General features: G+C 42.7%; 1 protein-coding gene across 3 annotated transcripts in view; it reads right to left on the bottom strand.

Annotated features, from left to right (window-relative positions):
- The window catches only part of LOC134460770 (rho GTPase-activating protein 6), a 48,998-nt gene extending 27,125 nt beyond the window's left edge, over positions 1-21,873 (bottom strand). Inside the window, exons 1-2 of one of the 3 annotated variants that reach the window (XM_063213308.1) lie at positions 20,955-21,873; positions 278-446 (exon numbers count right to left, since the gene is read on the bottom strand). In XM_063213308.1, coding sequence (XP_063069378.1) covers positions 278-446; positions 20,955-21,452 — 667 coding nt within the window. In that variant the 5' untranslated portion in view covers positions 21,453-21,873. Of the gene's footprint in view, positions 1-277; positions 447-10,552; positions 11,081-20,954 lie in introns of those variants that run through there. The other 2 variants (XM_063213309.1, XM_063213310.1) reach the window with 2 other exon arrangements.
- Positions 21,874-22,151: the final 278 nt, after the last annotated feature.

The following is a 22,151-nucleotide window of genomic DNA, read 5'->3' as shown; positions in this document are numbered from 1 at the left end:
GGGTTTCACTTGAAGGGATTCACTGTATCACAAAAGTGTGTGTGTCGATTATATAGCGTTTATCATCTTCCATTAGTGTAGGAGCATGCCCCCCTGAAATACACTTCGCCACCCCTTTGCCACCCCAAGAATAAATGTCTGGAACCGCCCCTGCATACAGTATGTATGTATGTATGTATGTATGTATGTATGTATGTATGTATGTATGTATGTATGTATGAATAAGTATGTATGCATTATGCATGAATGTACGTATGTATGTATGTAGAGTATGTACCGTTTGCACCTTTGGGTATTGTGATTTGGCAGGCCAGGTCGTAGTCCTGTGTCAGCTGACAGAAGGCCACCTCCTGCAGTCGAACCCGCTCCAACTCCGACAGACTCTGTATGGGGGAGGGCTGCAGACACACGGAGCGCCCCGAGGCACTACTCCAGGTGAAATCACCCTGCGGAAGAGGGGAGAGGGGAGGAAAAGGAAGAGAGAGGAGAGAATGAGACGGGGTTGAGATTGAGGTTGAGGTTCTACATTGCTTCTAGTCAGGCCAAGAGCAATGCAAATATCGTTTCTGATCTGTTATGCTCTTGAGGAGAGGTCAGAACTCAGAAGTATAGACAAGGGAACCAGGGGAGGAGGATATGAGAGAAGCGAAGAGAAGAGAAGAGAAGAGAAGAGAAGAGAAGAGAAGAGAAGAGAAGAGAAGAGAAGAGAAGAGAAGAGAAGAGAAGAGAAGAGAAGAGAAGAGAAGAGAAGAGAAGAGAAGAGAAGAGAAAAGCGAGGGGAGGAGTGGTACCATGAGGCACACGGCACTTAGATCATCAACATTCCAAAAGAACAGCACTAACATACATATACACTACAGTAGGTCTAGGATATGCCAAATACAGTATATAAACAAAGGTGGCTTATTCTAACACTGTTATCCAATGATTACCCAATCCTTTAGAATTGAGTTTCAAATACATTGAAAAAACAACAACAACAGAGCTGTTATGTAAACGGCAGGCCACGTTGTTAAACCTTTGACGCTTTTCAAAAAGAGACAAGCACTGTCCTCTCTGAAACGTCTGTTGCTTGGAACTTGTGCCAAGTCGCTGTCTTGGCTGCCGGCTAAGTACTAGAGGGATGATACCCACGTGTGTCGGCTCTCGGAGGACTCTCTCAGACCTGTCCCTGCGGTGCTCAGGGGGGAAAGTGAAGGCGGCGCAATCTGCACAAGCACTTTAAAACACATTATCCCTGTCCTGTCCCGCGTCTCACCTTCACCCCGAGTCCTCCTCTCCTCTCCTCTCCACCTGCCTGCCTGGCTGGCTGCCTGGCTGCCTCCCTTACCAACCGTAATCAGAGGCTTCCTTCCTGGTTTCAAGACAAAGACAAGGAATATCGCTGCCGACCGTCAACTGCAGTCCTTAGTGCGCAATCCCTGAGATTTGAACATCTGAGCCATTGCATTGCATAATTGCATTTTTAGTTAACCCCTTAAGACACGGTCCCTGTTGTAAATTAGCTGTTACCAGAATGCCAATGGCTAAGTTGAAATGTATTACTAAAGGCCCTGTGCACTGTCATAGTGATGTAGTACTATGGTAGTCAAGTTTTTTCAGCGAATATTACATCGTTCCAGTGGTGGAACGGTGTGTGTTGTTAAGGGGCTACATAAGAGACAAATTCAGCACGTGTCTACAGTACCTTTGTCCTCTTCTCTACAGCAGGTAAGTGGACTGCAAAATGTACTGAGCAACAAGTCCTGGCACTGTGAGTTGGGTCTGTGCCTGAGCTGAGCTGCTGGCACCGGCGCCATACGTACGCACTGAGACAACCTTGCTGCTCTAGTAGATTCCTACATGGACATGAACCTGCTCGGACCTCCCCTAATTGGGCTCAGGGCTGGACTGGTCTTCTGGCATAACAGGCACTTTCCCGGTGGGCATGGATGCTTTTGTTGTTGTTTTTGTTTGTTTGTTTGATTGTTTTTACCCAGCCCACAATTATAAATGGGGCAGCCCATTAGTGCGTCTACATATATATATAGGCTACATATGTATAGGCAGTGGACTGAGCATGTCAGAATTAATCACGCTGTAATATCCATCAAGATTAATACAAGTTACTATAGTCCACTATATTAATACTACTTTATAGGCTACTAACATTTACTATATTCTACTCATATCATAGTGTAATAGGGGATGTCTTAAGGGGCTGGTGGTCTATGCCAAAAGTGCTCTGGCTGGTTTTTAGTCCCAGTCCAGCCATGAATGATCTGTATTCATGTTCCCCAAATGACCTGTAGAGACTCGATATGTGTATGCACTGTACGCATATCTGTCAAGAGAAAAACTACACTGATACCTTCATCCCCCAGCCATTACTCACTGATACACTTTTACCAGCTTCGCCTTCATACAGTCCTTCTGACTTCACTAGGGTGCAACCATAAGTACACGTACCCAGCCATCAGTCACTGAGTGTAAAAGAAGAGTGCTGCAGTAGCTCCACAGAATCGATATTAAGTGGAATTCGTTAACCTTTGAGCAACTGCCCTGCAAATCTAGCCTGACAAGATTAGACTTTCTTTGATCCACTAGTTCGACCTATCATGAGCCCCTCTCCAAAGAGGCTTACCAACTCATTATCAGGCTTACAGTAAGGTATCTCTCGCACTGTGTCTCCGTCGCCTTCTTTCTCACTCTCCCTCCCTGTCTCTCTGCATCTCTCTCTCTCCCTCCCTCTCTCTCTCTCTCTCTCTCTCTCTCTCTCTCTCTCTCTCTCTCTCTCTCTCTCTCTTTCTCTCCTTTTGTCTATCTATCACAAGGAGCATTTTATCCCTGTCTCCTAGGACAGACTGTCTTGGGAATGGTGCTGTACAGTAGCTCTCCTGGTTGGCTCCAGACAAGCAGTGATTCTCTACAGCCACTCGAGATGATTTGTCTCTGTATGGCCACAGGTTAGAGTCCATCACATACACCCGTTTGAACTTGGTTCTTATTCGTAAGAGTCGTTCGTCATCTCCGTGGGAGAAAGCTCATTGGCTGTCGGCCTCCCATAGAAATGACTCACTCATCTCACTCAAACAACCGGGACATATTTATGTCCTAATGTTTTCATGAGGCAAAGGACTAATTTCCTGTATTCACTTCCACCATGATTCATACACAACACACAGCCGTGTTAGTAGTAGATCAGTTGTCATGGTGATTATCAGACACAGCGGCAAGCCTCCCATTGTCTAAACAACACCCCTTTGTTGTTGATAGATGACACAATGACATGGAACATGCCAAAATGTGAAGAGGACCAAGTTCCTTACTGCTGCACAGAGACAACCTACTACGTCACCAATTTGCCTTTGAAAATAACTGCCTTCAAATGTGTGCATACAGACACAGGTACAGACACAGACATGCCTGCGCATGCACGCGTACACACACACACACACACACACACACACACACACACACACACACACACACACACACACACACACACACACACACACACACACACACACACACACACACACGCACACGCACACACACACAAACTGACCACTATCTCATGGAACCCCTGTAACCCCAGCACTTAATTACGATGTTATAGAAATATGAGACCATTTAGAAACATGCCAAATACCAGTCTGTGAAACGCAAAGATATATATACCAGGATGCATGTTTTCATACAAAACAGACAGAGGACAGAGAGTCTGAGTGTAAAAAGCTCTTCTGCTCAGGAACAAACAACACAGCACATAGCTCACTGGAGTTTGTTTCCCCCTACGGTAAGAATTAAAAATACATATGATGCTTCTTAGGGATGCAGGTTAAATAGTCTCAAATCTTCTTGCAGTTTTTCATGCGTTTTCTAAAACAGTGCCGCTTAACTATTTTATAGCATTAAAGGGGTATGCCACTATTTTGGGGCTTAATACAGTTAAAATCGTTGGCCAGGGTTTATAAAGGTGGTAAAGTGTCTTATTTTTCATGTAAGCCGTTGTCTTGCTTCAAGCAAGCTAGCATGTCGCTAAGCTAGTGAAAGTCAATACATCCGTGTAGCATGCTACATGCTACAGTGATCCATTGACTTTCACTAGCTTAGCTACATACTCCCTCTTTTAACGGCTTACATGAAAAATAAGACACTTTACCACCTTTATAAACCCTGGCCAACGATTTTAGCTGTATTAAGCCCCAAAATAGTGGCATACCCCTTTAAGGGACTTTGTCTCCCCTTTGACGCACATTTCAGTGAGAAGTAACGCTTGAGCATCATTTAACAAAGTGTCTACAAACTCAATGGCGGATAATTATAACCAAATGTGGAAAGATGAAGAGCGAGCGAGCGAGCAAGCAAGCATCATCTCATAATTGCAGGAAGTGTTGCCTAATGTGCATTTTGCTTTCTTTCTTTCTTTCAGCGAAGCGGCCTATTCCCACTTATTTTGTTATGCTCATGTGTGAGTCATCACACCATTCCCCAAACAATGGGAATCCGCAGATCCACAAATCAACTGCACAACAGAGAGAGAGGGAGAAAGGGGAAGAGAAAGTGTGTGCTTGCGCGTGTGTGTGCGTGTGTGCGTGTGTGCATGAGAGACACAGAGAGTGAGAAACAGATAGACTGAATGACAGGCAGATGCAGTCTTTCGAAACAAGATTTCTGGAGGAGCCTGCAGAAAGCTAGAGCAATTATAAAGATGCCATCTGTGGTATGTAGCATTGTCGACGGCAACAATGGACATGTTAAACCATACATACAAAAGGAGATTCTGAAGGGTTAGCATATTTTGTCCTCGGCAGGGTTAGCATAGGCCTGCTCTGTTGTTATACATGGATAGTATTTGTGCAATTCGATGTGGCGCACAAGAACATGTTGTCCCAATTGTCTGTGACACTGTTCATTTGCAAACTATGCATCGCTTTAAGCTTATCCCAAACACAATTTGCAGCGAGCCAAGTCATAAAAAAGGTGGTTTTAATAAACATCCTAGATTTCTGCTTACAATCCTAAGCCTCCTTATCCTCCATGTTCCTGTTCTTATTATCTATTATTATAAAACAACATTGCTATACACACAACACTCCATTAAGTGGCCAAGAAAAACTGTATTAAGTTATGTAAAGCATCCAATTGTGGCGTGTCTATGCCTTTTATATGGTCATATCTTTCCAAATCTTAATCCGGGTTTCATTTCACAAAATCAACCCTGTCACAAATCCCCATACAAACTGAAACCGTCTGTCAGATTGGTTATTCCAGGTAAAGTCTTGTCCAGTCTTTACCACTGTCTATGTGGTCTTCCATCCAGGCCCGCCGACAGGGGGTACAAACGGGTATGTTGCCCAGGTCCCAGGGAGATAGGGGGCCCAGAATTGGGTCCCCATTACATTGTATTTCTTGGGTTGGGGGCCCTTTCGAATGACTTTGTCCTTTGTCCAGCAAAAGCTGTCAGCAGCCCGGCTTCGTCCATAAGCATTAAGGACTAACTGAGAACCATGATATCGTTGCACACCAGTGAGTAATAGTGGAAGAGAGGGGTAAACAACTGTTCCAGAAATATGTAGCTGCTCTTCTTTCTGCTGCAGGGAAAGTATATTTTTTTAAAAACTGTTTAATTTTCTCCTTAGTAGGCCTACATGCTTTAGAAATGAGATGTGCTATACAAGCTACTGATAATATTAATAATAATATAATAATTATAAGTTAATTTGATGTAAAGGTCATTTAAAAGTCAAATGATCAATCCAAGAATTGAGTCTATGATCATTCAATCCATCTTCAGTGTTTTGCCAACTTACTGAGTCACTGAAAAGAGCACTGTAGACATTACGTGTTTACATGAATTGTTACATTCGATGCTGTTATAACTGACTTGTTTAGTGATTCATGGACTGCTAGCGACAGTAGGCTACCTACTGGTTCCGTTGAGCTGTTGGGTACCTTGTAGGGGTGTGACGATATTGAATCAAATTGTGATTAATCGTGATACACAGTCACGATAAGGTATCGCGATGCCAGGGCGCAGTGTCTTGATGTGTCCTTTCAAAGTTCTGTTACACTTTAGTCCGGAAAACAATCACATGATATGATGTGATAGTACTCCCAAGCGATCATTATTTTGAAACTTTATTATTAGTCTTTTGCAACCTATTCTGCGGATATACTATCATACATTTATTTATATGTTACTGTATAATGTTGGCAAAGGTGCAAGAAGAAAATGAATTAAGTAAATATCGAAATGCATGAAAATAATACATGTATCGCAATGCATTGTGATAGTATCGCATTGTGGCGTGTGTACAGTATCGTGATGTGCATCGAATCGTGAACCCCTTGCCAATGAAAGCAATGGGTGAGGACAACCACATTAGAAACACTCAAGGAGTCAGCCAATTGAGTGAGAGTGGTTTGGAAAGCAGGTGTGCTCCACATTTATTTTAATTAAACTTGATTTAAAGGGTAACTTCTGCCAATTTCAACATGCAGTTGTTTTGCTCACACTACCCTGCCTGGACTTGTCAGTACCTGCGATTTTTTTCTTCTTCTTCAACATTTTCCAAGATCCTGGTCATTGTAATGGGGGAAGGTGTATGTTTACATAAAAAAAAAACATCTTGATTTACTCCCAATAACATCCAAAAGGTTATGCAACATCAGCTGACAACTAACAAATAGCGATACCTGGGATAATATTTGGAGCAGGCCTACGTTAAGAAAATGTTGAATGTAAACAAAATCTGCCCCCATTAGAATAGCTCAGATCTCAGAAAGGGCTGACTCAAAAAATGTTGACAAGTCAAAGGCAGCGTGAGCAATACAACAACATATTGAAATTGGCAGAAGTTTATCCTTTAACAATGCCAGCCTTTCAATTCATATGGAGCGTATATTGTATGAGTGTGCAGTGTCCTATTACAGCCTTCTATCATCAGTGTGACTGGCTGAGTGCAAGGCATTACCCTTAACAGGGCTCTGTCTGGGCACTCTGTTGAATGAGCTATAACAGTAAAGGCTGTCCTGTCCTCCCTTGCCAAGTTGAGAGAACACCTGCTGCTTTGACTGTACAGTATCAGCATGTCTCTCATGACTGCAACAGAAATTCCCCCCTCAATGCTGAGAGACTTGTGTGCAATGTGTGCAGATGTGAGAGTGAATCAGAGACATGGCCGTAACTACCATTGAGGACACAGAGGTCATGTACTCTGTATTTTTTTGTTCAGAAATGTAACATTTATCTATGATAAAAATCGATCAATGATCAACAATGGTAAATTCTGTCTGTATACGGCACTCTATATTTCCATTTATTTACCTCAAACACAGCCCATATTTTTGAAATTATTAGTTGAAATATTCCAACTATAGACTATTATCAGAATATTAACCTCCCAACAGTCAGTGCGCGAGTCATGGATACACATTGCAAGGCAAGTGTTCTCATCAAACACTCTGGAGCGCATCCTCAAGGCAGTAGTGAAAACGAACTTTGAGAGAAGAAATGTACAGTAGCCTATGCAGTACAGTATTTGACCCCGGTATTTGAAAATGTCTTGTCACGGCCCTGATCAGAGTCAGGGTGGGAGGGCCGTGCTGGTTCATGTTAGCTTTTATACTGTATCAGACTTGGCCAGGGTAGAAAGCCTACCATGTGTTATCAGTCATTTCCATTTGAGTGTGTCCACCACAGGGAGATCTGAGCCAAAACCAACATAATCCATCTATGAAAACCCATTATGTGAATAATAGAGTAGCCTACAAGGTCCAAATATATCAAAAAATTACCAGCTCCAAAACAGAAGATTAAAATATTACCAGGTACTTAGAACTCTATAGAAAAATGTCTCTCAATGGGGGCGGTACAGCCCCTCAGGGGGCGTTGGGGAGCCCTAGGGGGGCGTTGAGAAGGACACAGCTGAGGGGGGCATGGCTTAGTTGCATTAGTATATTTTATTTTTCAATGCTAAGGGGGCATTGGCAGGCTTATGATGAGGTCAGGGGGCGTAGGCAGGCTTATGACAAGTTCAAGGGGGCATTTGTTCAAAAAAGGTTGAAAAGCACTGCCATAGAACATGGTTCTCTAACATAGCTGGAAACAAAAATCAGGGCATCAAGTAAATGTCCCTGAAGTAGATTTATAGTGTATGAGAATTACGGCAGGATGCCAGCGTCTACTGCACAAAAACGGGCATGAAATAAATCAACAATGCATGCATCCTGATTCGATAGCTGACTTATGGCCCTAAACTTAAGCAAAGACGTACGTAAGAAGGCAAGGAGGTTCCTGGGACAATGGTGGAAGTGCCCTTCACGTCTGACGCACATGATAAACAAAGCACGTTTTTAAAAGCCTGTGCCCACAGCCCGTGTTTCCTGGCATTCAGTGAAACGTCTGAAATGGCTAATGGCTAGATGTCTTAAAGTAGACTAGAGGAAGTCAGGCTGTGCCCTCCTAGTGACGCAACACCTTCAGCGGTGCTACTAGTCAGGTGAAGAGCAATACAAGTATACTTTCTGAGCTCCCAAAAAATCGGGAACTCCTCCCACTTTGTCGGGAAGCAAACAACCATTAGCAAACCAAGGGAGGTAGGTCAATGTTATTTGGTATGGTCTTGGTCAGACCAAGTCTCGCAGAGATTTGAAAGTCGATGATAATCAGGCTAGACTAGAGGTGTCTTTATCATAATGGCAAATCATGAGGAATTGTATGAGGAGTTGGGGGGGGGGGGGGGGTTACATGAGAGAAGGAATTCCCAAAAGGCGCATGTGTCTTAGTGGACAGATCTTTATCATGTTTCATCCATCCCACCCTGAACAGTTAAACCTGTGTTACTGAAAGCTACATGGCGTGAGCCATGTTTATACACGGTGGAATGTAACTTGGTCCTAAAAGGAAACAGTGGTCACTCGCACACAAGGGCTTTTAAAGAATGGCCAAATCCATAAATAACTGGATTGATGACAAAATATGTAATGTGCTATTTTTAAACTAATGTCAAACATTAAGTGAGAGAGGGGAAAAAAACTAGAAGGACCCATAGGTTTGGGTTGCAGTCGGCTAGGCCATTTTAGAAATTTAAGGCATAATTCACAAAACTGCTTGATGCAGACACAGTCAGCTGAAATGTTCCCTCGTCTTCTAAAGAGAAAGGTTTCTGTGATGAAAGAAAGAAAGAAAGAAAGAAAGAAAGAAAGAAAGAAAGAAAGAAAGAAAGAAAGAAAGAAAGAAAGAAATACAGAAAGAAAAAAGAAAGAAAGAAAGAAAGAAAGAAAGAAAGAAAGAAAGAAAGAAAGAAAGACCAGAAAATAAAGACACTCTTTGAGTCATGTTCAGCTGAACGTTTGTTTGCTGTTCCGTGTTTTTTCCTTAAAGCAAAACCATCCAAAGGACCAAAAGAAGCTAAAATTAGAAGTGAGCTTCTGGCCGCCACCCTCCCTGGAAACAACATTGTTTAAGTTCTAAATAATCTATTCAAGTTATTCCTGTCTTTGATGTACGACTTGTGATCTCGCTCAGACAGATTTCATTGAAAGTGTCAAGTGTCTGAGGGTCTTCCATGAAATCTAGTTTACCACAACAAACAGCAGTTTAACAGTGTGCTACAGGGAATGCAGTGTACTCTTTAAATTTACTTTAGTTTGCAAAGTCATATTAGTTGGCCATGTAAAGGCTATTTTCCACATTGGTTTATATGGACCATGAAGCCCAAGACTATAGGGGTCTGTACTTCCTACTGCAAGAAACAGTTGAGTAAGTCTGTATTAAATGCACACGCTTGTTATGTGAATGCTGGTATGAGGACTACTGATATTGTAATGATGGATGTTGAAAGTCAGAAGTGGTCGCTTATAGGATGAGATTGTAGATTAATTGACGTGATTATTGGGCTATTTCAGCATGGTTGACAGGGAGTTGCACCTGAATTTGTCTATGGTTGCGGTTCCACTTTCTGCTCTAAAATTGACAGTCAGGCATTTAGCTGTGGACTCTCGAAACAAACCTAGAAATAGCACAATCTATAGGCCTACAGCACAACCAGAGTTTCTGATCCAAAATTATTTTCCATCAATTAGGCTGTAAAATCCTTGTGCAAATCATATCAAGTGATTCCACATTATCATAATCATAACTTATGATAGGGAAAGGAAATGCTTATCTCAACACAACTATCTATTGGGATCTTATATAGACCTAGTTGCTCTTCTCTTTTAGAGCTGTGCTCATGGCGCATTCCAGGCTCTATGTCTTCAAGTAGAGTTATTGCACTATTGCTGCAAATACCCTCTACCTCTCTGAAGCGTGGTATAAATCAGGCTTTACAGTACCTGGCTGCTATACTTCATCACACTACTGACAAAGATGATTCATTTGCAGCCGCAATTAATTACCCATACAACTGTATCTGGCCACACCAAACTTAGCGCAAACCATAAGAAAAGCAGAGGAGTTAAGATAAACGCATGCATAGTATTGGGAAATCATACATTTTGTGAAATACCAAGCGTCTATAACCGCGGTGCACAGACAGAAAAAAATCCACATGGGATGACTTACGAGGTAAGAAACGCGCTTGCCGAACACCGCGAGTTCTTCCATGCCGCAATTTGTGGTCCTCTGCTACAATGACGCAAACCGTAGTATTCCAACCAACCTGCTGTCAGTAACGATAAACGCAAAAACTTATTAGGAACGTGGCCGGGGCTGTCAAAACCATTTTGATAAGGCGACAGGAAACTTGAAAGCAACTTCAGTTCTCCAGACGGCAACCCCATGGACGCACTTTGCAGAACATGTTGCGCAGGACGCTCCAAAGTTCTAAGCTGAGAGCCAGACAGAGCTGACAGATACAAAGGCGGGGCATCACAAAACAGTCGGGAGGAAACCAGACAAAAGACAACAAAAATAGGCTATAGCTTAACGCACATCTGTCAGATTTTTCGAGACTTTTAAGAAATCAACTAATATGTCAGTGAATGCACAATGCATGTTTGCATAAATAGTCGTAATGTGAAAATTACCAGAAAATAATGAGAAAAGTATTGCAATAATAAGACTGAGATGGTTTGCTCAATTTTGTATTCGTTAGGCCTATTTCTGTTGTTGTTTTTACTTAGAACCCCCCCCCCCCCTTCAAAATAGGCCTACATGCATGGGGTCAAGAAAAGGGTGTATCAAAGCAGTGCCACCCCACTCCAGATCTGTCTTCTCCTCCTCCCTCCCCTTGAGATGGGATACCCCTGCTCTCTCTTGAGCCTCAGGAATGCACACGACATTCCACTGATTCACGATGGGACCTACCTCCACTTCTCTCCCACACCAGTACTCCCCCAGCATAAACACATCTCCACACTCACACTCACACTACACCCTCCACGGCAGATGTTCACATCAAAGAAATGTTGCTATGTTGTTGAGGTTTTTGCAAAAAAAATCATGCACAAAAACGCATGACTTAAAATTGCACAAGACGTGGTATTATCAAAATGAATATGGAGTGGGAAGAATGTCTGCTTCAGTTGGGTCTTGTGAGTTAAGTGTGCTTTTAAGTGTTCCACATGCATGCAGCTTGCCCCGGGGAGAGGGCACAAGACTAAAGGTCAGCTAGGCAGGTCACTCTGGCTTGATTTGTTTCAGATGCCCTGAGTAAAAATGTCCAGAAAATTGTTTGAGAGAGAGAGAGAGAGAGAGAGAGAGAGAGAGAGAGAGAGAGAGAGAGAGAGAGAGAGAGAGAGAGAGAGAGAGAGAGAGAGAGAGAGAGAGAAAATATAAAAGTTCTAATTTAAGATCTCTGTCACCATGTGTAAATGGTCTGACCCTGTGTTTCAATTAAGATTAAAAAAAAAAAAAAGAAGAAGAAGATTTTGTTAGCAGCAACTATGGAGAGGTGATCTGAGGACTTCAATTCACTGTATTGAATTCAGGACTGGTTTCATAGATCATTTGCTCAGTTCAAAGGTAAATGGCTCCCCCTAAAGGTGAAGTAATGGCACGTACAGTTTTACTGGTGACGCTTACGATACGATTTAGATTTATTAAAAATCAGGACATTAATAGCAATTCATATGGGTTCAAACCAACCCCCTGAATTATGCGTGCAAAATTATTATATTGTGAGTTTTAACAATCAACACAAATGTTATAAAAACTAATTTTAAAAATAAGTATATCTTCAAGATATACTTCATTGTGTCTCGGCATAAGTAAATAATAGCCTACTGCTATTTTTACTTGTCTTTGTGCACACTGCTTTTGTATTTACAACTTGTGACAACAGAGAGGTCCACTGGAGATCACTATAAACCCATGCTCCACACATCTGTGATCATGACAGAGAGCAGGACAGACGTTTGTGAATATTACAACTTGGGTATGTGTGTGTATGTGTGTGTGTCTCCGTGTGTGAATGTGCCTGCATATCAGTCAATAATTGAGTTAAAGAGACCAAAAACTCAAATCTGTACACATGATAGGCTACCACTGAGACCACTGACTGGTAAGCATTGTCTGAAATGTCTTAAATGTATGTATGTTTTGTTTAACTGCACATTGGAAACTGGTCAAACGCAATTTCAAACTTCTGTGCTAACCCACATGGATCTTTGACAATAAAGTACACTTGACTTGACTTGGTTGCATGCAGTGTTTTCAATACGCCCCCGGAGATTAGATCATAGTAAACACTATCAGCAGTAGCAGGAGTATATGTGGTCAGTCAGGCTAACATTTGGCCACTAACCCAATAAGCAAAAACGCTGTATTCCCACACAGCTGGAGGGGGGTATCTTGATAAGCAGATTTAGTCACTCACTAGGCATGCAAATGCCTAAACAGCCGGTAAGCCATGTCACTTTGGCTTTGTTTTGGCAGGGGAATGAAAGATAAGTCCTTATCCAGGGGGTTTACCACATTAAATTAACTTTCTATTAGTCACTAAACCACTTACTTGACTTCTTTTTGGCCACCAGCACATGTGTGTGATAGACCAACAGATATGACAGCATAAACAACACTGGTTGATTGAAGACCTACCACATTTTCATTACCAATACCCCCCTTTCAAGAGCAATATAATCAGCCTGTTTGATGGAACTGCTCTCTCCAACCATCTAAAGTTGAAACAAGTTGCCATTTTCTGTATAATCATCAGCAGAACTCCCATAAGGAAGGCCAGATTGTCTGATGTAAATGAAATAAATCAAATTTTGGTGATTAATTTTTCCACTCAAATGGAGCACTTTTTATAACTCCATGACCTCTGATGTTATGGTCTTGCCTGCCTGTGGCAAAGATGAAAGCATAACGCCTCAGAGAGGGAGGTAGCCTACAATTGCTGCAGACCCAAAAGCCACAGAGTTTAAAAAGTCTAAATCAATCTAAATGAATTCAAAATGCCAGCGTAACGAAGTATGATATGTGAGATGGGACTTGTGGTAGGAAAAGGAATGTCTGCAGCCACATGAAGCAAAAGAACCTGAGAGAGAGGAGTCTGATGCCTGCAGCCAATAACGAAAACCCCTTTTTATAAACAGAGTGATGGCCTCTGCTGTGGCTTGCTCACTCCCTCGCTCTGCTGACGGGGCCTGGAGTCCAAAAGAGCAATACGGGCATAGGGTTACATGGCGCTATTCAGACATGCCGCTATTCAGACATGCCGCTATTCAGACATTGATGTCTATTGTCTGAATACCGGCAAGTTTCCCACCGAAATCTGCCCAGTGTTTCCCACAGAAATTTTGGAAACTATGGGGGCAGCCGGGGTTCTCGCGGCCCATTTTTTTTGGGGAGGGGGGGATACAAAATGCAAAACGGGCAAAACAATGAGTAAAGTATGACATTGGCGCATGGAGAAACGATAGGCCTACATTTCAGCCATTTATGTTTTACCCATGACATGTATAGTAGGCCTAGTGCATTGTCATTTATATTTTTAAAAATGCAGTACAGTGAATCATTTCTGTTTGCAACACACTTTTCATTCGGCCCTCATGCAGGGGTTCTATGCAATGAAAAAATAAAATAAAAATAGGAGCACAGATAAGAATTTAGGAGCACTGTGAAATTGTTAACACACAGACAAAAAGGGTCGAAGAGACTAGGCTATGCCTTTTTACACACACACATAAGCGTAAACATTCTACATGAGGGGTGCTGGTCACAGGGCCAGTTTTTCAAAATTCCTCCCAGTAAAAGGGCTGAACAACATATCACACATTACAGTCTATATTCACATTCATTACACATTCATCTCTATGCATCCTGATGTCTCCTTTGCTGTGTCAATGAAGGCCTGTGCCTAACTCATTATCATGTAACTGTAAAACAAAGCCTGGGGAGTGTTAGTAAACTCAATTGCCAACTGTCCCTTCTCTGAAAATATGTATTGCTTCCAAACCCAAGTTAACAACTTGACAAGGCTTTTGATCCCTCTGTCTTTCAAGCATTCATAGTTTCCTCTATAGAATGTATTTACTCCAGGAGGAAAATGCGAAGGAAATCGTTTTTGAAATCGCTTTTTAAAAAACGGAGATCGTTTAAAAAAAAAAAAAAAAATTTTTTTTTTTTTTTTTTTTTTTTTTTACATTTTCGGAAACTATGGCGGCCAAATTTAAACTATGGCGGTGCGCCATAGTTTCCTCAATGTATGGGAAACACTGCTGCCATTTCTGTGGTTTGTGCTACGTTGCTCAGGTTTTTTTCAGTTTAGGGAGAGTGCATGCATTTACCCTACCTGTAACCCTAACCCTAACCCTAACCCTAACCTTGACCCTGACTCTAACCCTAACCCTACGGCATATCTGGTGTCTGAATAGCGGTATGTCTGAATAGCGCTTGCCCCCCCGGGCATAGGCAGATATTGCACACAACTGCAGGGCGAATCAGTGTAGTGCACCAAGGTTTCAATTTAATTCATATTAATTAGGCTGTTATATAGTGGAAACAGCGATGGAAAACAATTGGTACAGTAGTCTTGGCCTAACATCATGCACTATCCAATTAAAATGAGACAGTCTATTTTCACAGTGAGGATGCTTCAGCTAAAAAACCCTAAAAGTTTCCAAATGTAATTATCTTCATCGTTGGCGTATGGTACTATTTAGCAGCCAATAATTATGAAGTAGACTAATTTCCAAACGGTCCAATGACTACATCTGGTCATGATGCAAATGACATGGCGCAGTGTTACAGCTGGCTCTTCCACAGCCCATAACCCTTTGACTGAAAGAGTTATAAATGTTTAGCGATCCGAGACAAACAAAGAACACAAAGACCCAGCGGTGCAGGAAGAGGCGGATCTAGCCATTTTGGGGCCCTAGGCAAAATATAAACATGGGGTCCTCAAAACGTCATTGTATAGACATGAAACTCTGTGTTCTGGTGTTATTTAAGTGTTTTGTCTCATTTATATGCATAGGTATCTTCGGTTACTTTACATAGTTCACAAATTAAGATTACTCCTACTTTTTTGTGTGTTTACCATGACTGGTGTGACAGTTGGGGCCCCTATGGAGGACAGATTTTGTCGGGCCCCGGGCAATTGCCTAGGTTTGCCAAATGGAAAATCCGCCCCTGGGTGCAGGAAGAGGGAACGAGCGAGGCCTCAGTCCAAACATCGCACAAATGAAAAGCTCCGAAAACATAAACATGCACGAGAGTGAACGACGACACAAGAAGTAGGCCCTCGCCAAATATCAAGCCCATATGTTACACATTATGAGAAAAGAAAGCATCTTTCCGGCCGTGCTATTAATAGCCCCCAAAACATTTACGGATTCTGACTGTGCTCTGCTGACCGTGTACTGCTGTGGTAGTGTATGCGAAGTGGCAGCGGTCCAGTCTGTAAGCCGGAGCTATCCCCCACATCTCTCCTCCAGAGAGGGCTGGACATGTTGACAATTTTAGCTAACCCTATGCTTTGTTGTTGGCGTCATTCTTGTGAGAAGTGTGGCAGTAAAGAGGATAACATACTTGGCGTCAGGGCTGGCCAGCAATGTTAGTGAAATAGGACAAGGGTTTTTCTTGTTTTTTTTTCTTAAAAAGGCTATTCCTATGAGAGCGTCCTAATGGCCCGGCTATTGCATATTTGTGCTTCTCTCTCCATTACAAGACTGTGGGAGCCTATAATGCAAGGCAGATAAACGCCAAAGGACTGAGGAGGGAGGAGGGAGGAGGGAGGAGGGAGGGCGAGCTCAGCCGACTCGAGCCGAGGAGCAGGTTCTGTTTCATGGCACACATCCTACGCTGACAGTCTCCTGCGGGATGAAATATTTGCTCGGGGAGGGAACGCTGCCAGAGATCAGGTCATGCTGCTCTGTTCTGTTGTGAGAAATAGGAGTGGGGGGGCTTACTTCATGTAAACCAGATGTCTCCTCACTTTACATTTCAACTGAGCCGTTTCAGAACCCTACGAGATCTTTTCACCGCAGGCACTGTGAATCACAGCAGTGGCAGCGGCACAGGCTAAAAGTATCGAGTGTCTGTCTGTTTCACAGACACATTTATCACAGCCAGCCTTTGCATGTTTTAATTCAAGACTAACAACACAGCAATCAAAGGAGCAGTTGGTTTTGTTCACGCTGTGTTGCGAAAGCCATCAGGGATAACGGCTTCACAGGGATGAAAAGATTTCAGAAATTGGGTCAACCGTGTCATTTTGCGTCATGACACATTTTTTTCTACTCAGTCTCTTAAGATATGGAGGTGGAGGTAGGATAAGAATAAATAATTGTGAGAACTACAGGTACTGTCTGCATACTTGTCTGCCTGGCCTTTCTGAGATGCATTGGCCATTCACTCCCATTAGGCATTTACATAGGCATTTCTTGCTGAACCCTGTGTAAATAACTTCAGACACACACACACACACACACACACACACACACACACACACACACACACACACACACACACACACACACACACACACACACACACACACACACACACACACACACACACACACACACACGCACGCGCACACACACGCAAACACACGGACAATCAAAAGCCTTGGCCAAACAAGAAGATTACAAAGTTTCCAGAGCACCCACTCCATTTAGGACTAGTAACAGTGCCAAAGACAAGCCTCTGCCAAAGGAGGAAACGCTGTGCGAAAGTCCCTCTGTGCTCTTGAGATGGTTTCTTGGTAACATTGGACACCAACATCCAGTGCCATAAACTCATATCACTTATTAGCGGCTGTAAGCACTTAGAATAAATGAAGTGGTGGCCTGACTTTATTGACTGCATGCAAAGACCAATCAATGACACCAATGGGTGTTTAATCGATTTGCATAGAGTCTGAGGCCTTAGTGTTTTAAACAAAAGCCTGTTCAAACTTGCCGCAAATGAACAACATCTAAGCTTGCCAAGGTGCTTTCCACACAAGTCACAACCAAATGCAGCCTAGAGTCTAAATTATGATACATGTGCGGAAAGGTTGTAGCCTAAACAGATAAATGGATAGACTTGAGCTGAAACATGGGAGATAGGCCTATGTGGACCTTGACACATAAAATATTCATCCTCATATAATTTTCAATGGCTCAGTGCTAACAACAGCGTGCAGGGTTTTTTTTTTCTCTCTGGCATTAATCAGCATTATTGTGATTGATAGTGTTTACATTATTACTGTGTCTGCTTCTTTCTCTCACTGGCCTGTTTCCTAATGACGGTGGTGCAGAGACTCCAAATGCCAAATGCGCATATTACACCCATCAGCGAGGTGCCATGCCAGCGTTGCTCTGCCACTGAGAATGAAAAGCTGTCACAACAAGCTACTGCTGCTATACTCCAGATGGAATATGAAGTCACACTCGTACTGTAGCGCAGGCTGCTCCTGACAGCACTGTACAGCACAGCACAGCACAGCACAGCACAGCACAGCACAGCACAGCACAGCACAGCACAGCACAGCACAGCGCGTCCGAGGTGTTTCAATGTGCTCTCCTTGTGTGTGTGTGTGTGTGTGTGTGTGTGTGTGTGTGTGTGTGTGTGTGTGTCATGGGACTTCAAACTGAGTCAAACACCACGGAAGTTCGACCTTGATCACTGACATTGCTGATTTCCAGGAAGGCCGACGAGGGGGAACAAAGGGGTCTGTTTTCCCGGGCCCAGGGAGGTGGGGGGGCCCTCAATTGGGTCCTCATGACATTAAATGTATTGGGTTGGGGGTGCCCTTCAGATGACTTTGTCCTGGGCCCAGCCAAAGCTGTCAGCGGCCCTGCTGCTTCCATTGCTCATGGCTCCCAACAATGAAAGAACAGTGCAATGTTCCAGGCTCATTGACGATTATTTTATGCTCACATACCTTAGCCAGTGAACTGATTTATTTCTCTTCACTTGGGAAATGGGTTTAAATAGCAGGAATCCATTAGACTGTAAAGCAAATCAGACCACCCTCCGAAAGGGCGGCACATGGTCAGGTCAAACCCCTGAATATCTCCAATGATATTGGCATCAGTCTACTCTGCACTCTACTTTCTCTGTATTTCTATAAAGGGGTGGATAGGGGTGTAAATCACAGCCTCCATGACGATACAATATGGTATCGATTTCTTAATCCAGGGATTCGATTATTTTCTATACTAGTGAATTCCCCATGATACGATACGATACGATTCGATTTCATTTTTTTCCAAGTACTTTTACACTTCTATTATGTTATGGAGCTAGGACTCCATTTTTGACACTTAAAAAATTGCCTCACAATACGACGCGATTCGATGAAATCGTCGGCCGTAGGATCGATGCATCGATACATTTCGATTATTATTTACACCCCTAGAATATACCATGTAGACGGTACTGTATGTGATATAAATTTGGTCAACGGTGGAGATTTTGGGTCATACCGGTTGCCGGAATGGTCATTGTATAACTACAACAACCATGAGAAAAAATGTTGGCCTGGCTGTAGCCTCATCTTAACTGATGACAATACTTCATTCTTACAAGGAAACTGTGAGCATACTGTAGGAACATATTAACTGTAGTTATTGCCTGGATAAATTCTGGACCGGTTTACCTTGGTGTGAATTTGAGAGTAAACTATAAACTGTTGTGTAACCATTAAGAAAATGTTAGTTGTAATTCACAAAACAAAGTACACCGAGAGACCGTCTACTGTCTATGGATCAAACTTTGGTACACTGCAATATAAATTTTAGACCCTATCACCCAGCCTTTATAACAATATGCATAATCCAACATAATTTCAGATTAGTATATTTTGCCTTTCAACGACCAAAATAAACAGTATTCAGATTGCACTGCAGACACAACAAGTTCAGAGTCAATCGAATTGTGAATGAAAAAAGGGGGGGAATAAATGTGTGCTTATTGAATTAAATGCATTTGTTTACCTTGTGAATCTGAGGAAGACCAAGAGGTCGAAACGTCATCATGCTTGCCAATGAATGAATAAAAAGAAAAAAATCCAAAGGAGTGTGCGAACCTTTTTTCCAAAAATACGTTTTTTTTGTTTTGTTTTTTTGTTCAGCACCAGGGATTGTGCACAAGTAACTCTCTACAAGTTACCTTGTGAATACCACTCAACAGGGTAAATGAGCAGGTTTCACTGATCATTTCTTCTTTACAGAACTGTATTGGAAAAATTAGATATTAAAAAGGCATCACACTTTTAAACACACAACACACTCAATTCATATTGGAGAGAAGAGGGGAAAGTCTAGTCCTTATATGGACATGCATCTACTAGTTTTACAGGACAGGTTTCAGAGAGCTCTGCACAATAGCAGAAGTGGAATGTGTCTACACCACAAACATTTCAAAATACAAGTCTGATGTAGTTTTCAACAACATAAATAATTTTTAAAAAGTTTGTTGCATGTGATTGCAAGATCAAATCTATTAGCTATGTCGGTATTACAGCTTCTTAAGGCCTGCTGCAGCAGAAAATACCAAGATAAATTTCACTCAAAACAACTTCATCTGGTAAGACTATCCATCACAACCTCACCACATATCACAATTCCACGTAGTATTTTGCATCTTCAAAGAGTCAGGTAGACCTAAACAGAGAAACCCACCTGCCCCAAAACGGCAGCCTGGACTAATTATACCCAATAGAGAGCTGCTATAGATCTACTTTTAAGACATGACCCCCAACTATAAATCTGCCATCACCTGAATACCAATGACCAAGTCATAAGGTATGACTAAAGGCTGTGTGTAATGCCATAGTACCAGTGTAATAGCATGGTAGTAATATAAAGTCTTTTCAATGACTGTGACAGCGTTCCACTGGGAGAATGGCGTGCATTATGATGCTCGGCATTCGGGAGTAGCCTATAGTCACATTCCTCACAGAGGTCAAGGCTGAGTACTCTTCTAGGGCTTAACTACAGAGTACCTGAGGAGGAACCTCTTCCTCTTACACCTCTCCTGTGATAACGGAGGCCCATCATTCAGCTTCAGGGGCTTTCAGGAAAAACATAACCTCTAGGGCACCACTAGACCATATTTCTTTCAAACTGTGAGCTACGCCTTCTGATATACAGGCTACTTCTCAGGCTCAAGAAAGAACCATGGCCTAGATTCAACTGCCCCATCAATCTTCAGAGATGCTTACAATGTTAATATTTTGCTTGGCGATAAGGGAAAGCAAGGCTTTGCTTTGTGAGAGCAAGGTAAACTCATAGTTACTGGATGGAACTTGTGGTAGTGGAACTAGGTGTGTGTGTATGTGTGTGTGTGTGTGTGGGGGGGGTCATCAGGGTCCAGAGGAGTTTTTTAACATATAAATATATAATTAGCCTGCATTTCCAATAAAGAACAGTTATAGTCTAAGTTAATGTGACAGATATAGCCTACATGATGCCACATGTAGTTGGTTACTAGCAAACTGGAACAAGTGTTCAACATAATACCCATGTCTCATGTCTAGGATACATAACCACATCACACAATAGCCTACCTCCTGAAAACAAAATCATACCTCTGAGTGGTACACCGTGTACGACGGCGTGTTCTGGTGGTGTTGCTTTTTCTGAAGCCACTTTCGGGGTGAAAACAGAGTGCTCGAGCATCCTGTTGGTGTTGAGGACCGAAGAAGCGTCAGATCTCCAACACTTCGTTTTAAGGTCTTGCCTTCATAATCTGAGCCGAAATCAAACAGCGACGACGACTCCGAGGATGGAAACAAACTTGACGACGAATGATGCGCTTTCACTCGCGCTGTCTTGGCGCGCGACACCGCTGGACTCGCCGTGAGGTTCTCGGAGGACGCTTGGAGAGACGACAAACCACCTGTTTGTGAAGCAAAATAGTGTAACTTTGCCTCAACAGGATATCCTGGCAACCCGTTTGAATCTGTCCCATCGTTTCTTATCAATGCTGGATCTAAACTTCGAGTCTGCCGTAGTTTCCTTTTAGTTGTGTATTTGGATGCTGATGAAGAGCAAGAGAAAACGTTCAGCAGTCCGTGGGCTGACATGTTTCATTTTCCACCAAACTTCCCAGCGCAGTGCATGCTCATCCTGTAGACACCATGAAGGAGATATGCCACATTTGCGTCAACCCTATTAGAATGTGAAATATTGCGCAGTAGCCTAAAGTAGTTTCACAACCTGCGATCCGCACCGTCTGGGCTGCGCCTTGTGAGTAATGTCTTGTAGGCGTCTGGATCCTCTTCGCTCGTATCCGTCGCACCGACGAGTCAGACCTAGACAACTTCTGGAGCCATGTTTATTAACACTGAAATAAAAGTAAAAACGCACGACTCAGCAGGCCGAGGCTACTTTGTACGTGCATTCACTACCACGCATTGAGTTGTTTAACTTCCTCCGAATGGGGTTACAATAACGGTTCAATGCTGAAATACAGAATCCCCAACTCGGAAACGAAGCAATCTTGTTTAGAGCGCAGAGCGGGATAAGCTGGGCGAGTGAGTGAGGGAGTTAATATGGGAACGGTAAACTCTCCATCCCATGGGAAAGAGGAGGAAAGCAGAACTCCGATAACGTGCCCTATCCTCCAAGACTATACAGCACTGATAGGCCTTTACTGTTTATCAGATAGCAGAAGGCTCTGAAGAGACAGAGGAAATTGCCAAAGAGACCATGTTTGTTTGATCCTCGAAATTAGCCAAAATTATTGGGGGGGAAACCTTGGGAAGAATTCAGGTGCCCTAGAA

The sequence above is a fragment of the Engraulis encrasicolus genome, chromosome 13 (genome assembly GCF_034702125.1).
Source record: "Engraulis encrasicolus isolate BLACKSEA-1 chromosome 13, IST_EnEncr_1.0, whole genome shotgun sequence".
NCBI classification, from domain to species: Eukaryota; Metazoa; Chordata; class Actinopteri; order Clupeiformes; family Engraulidae; genus Engraulis; species Engraulis encrasicolus.
This window is presented reverse-complemented; position numbering and strand designations above follow the sequence as displayed.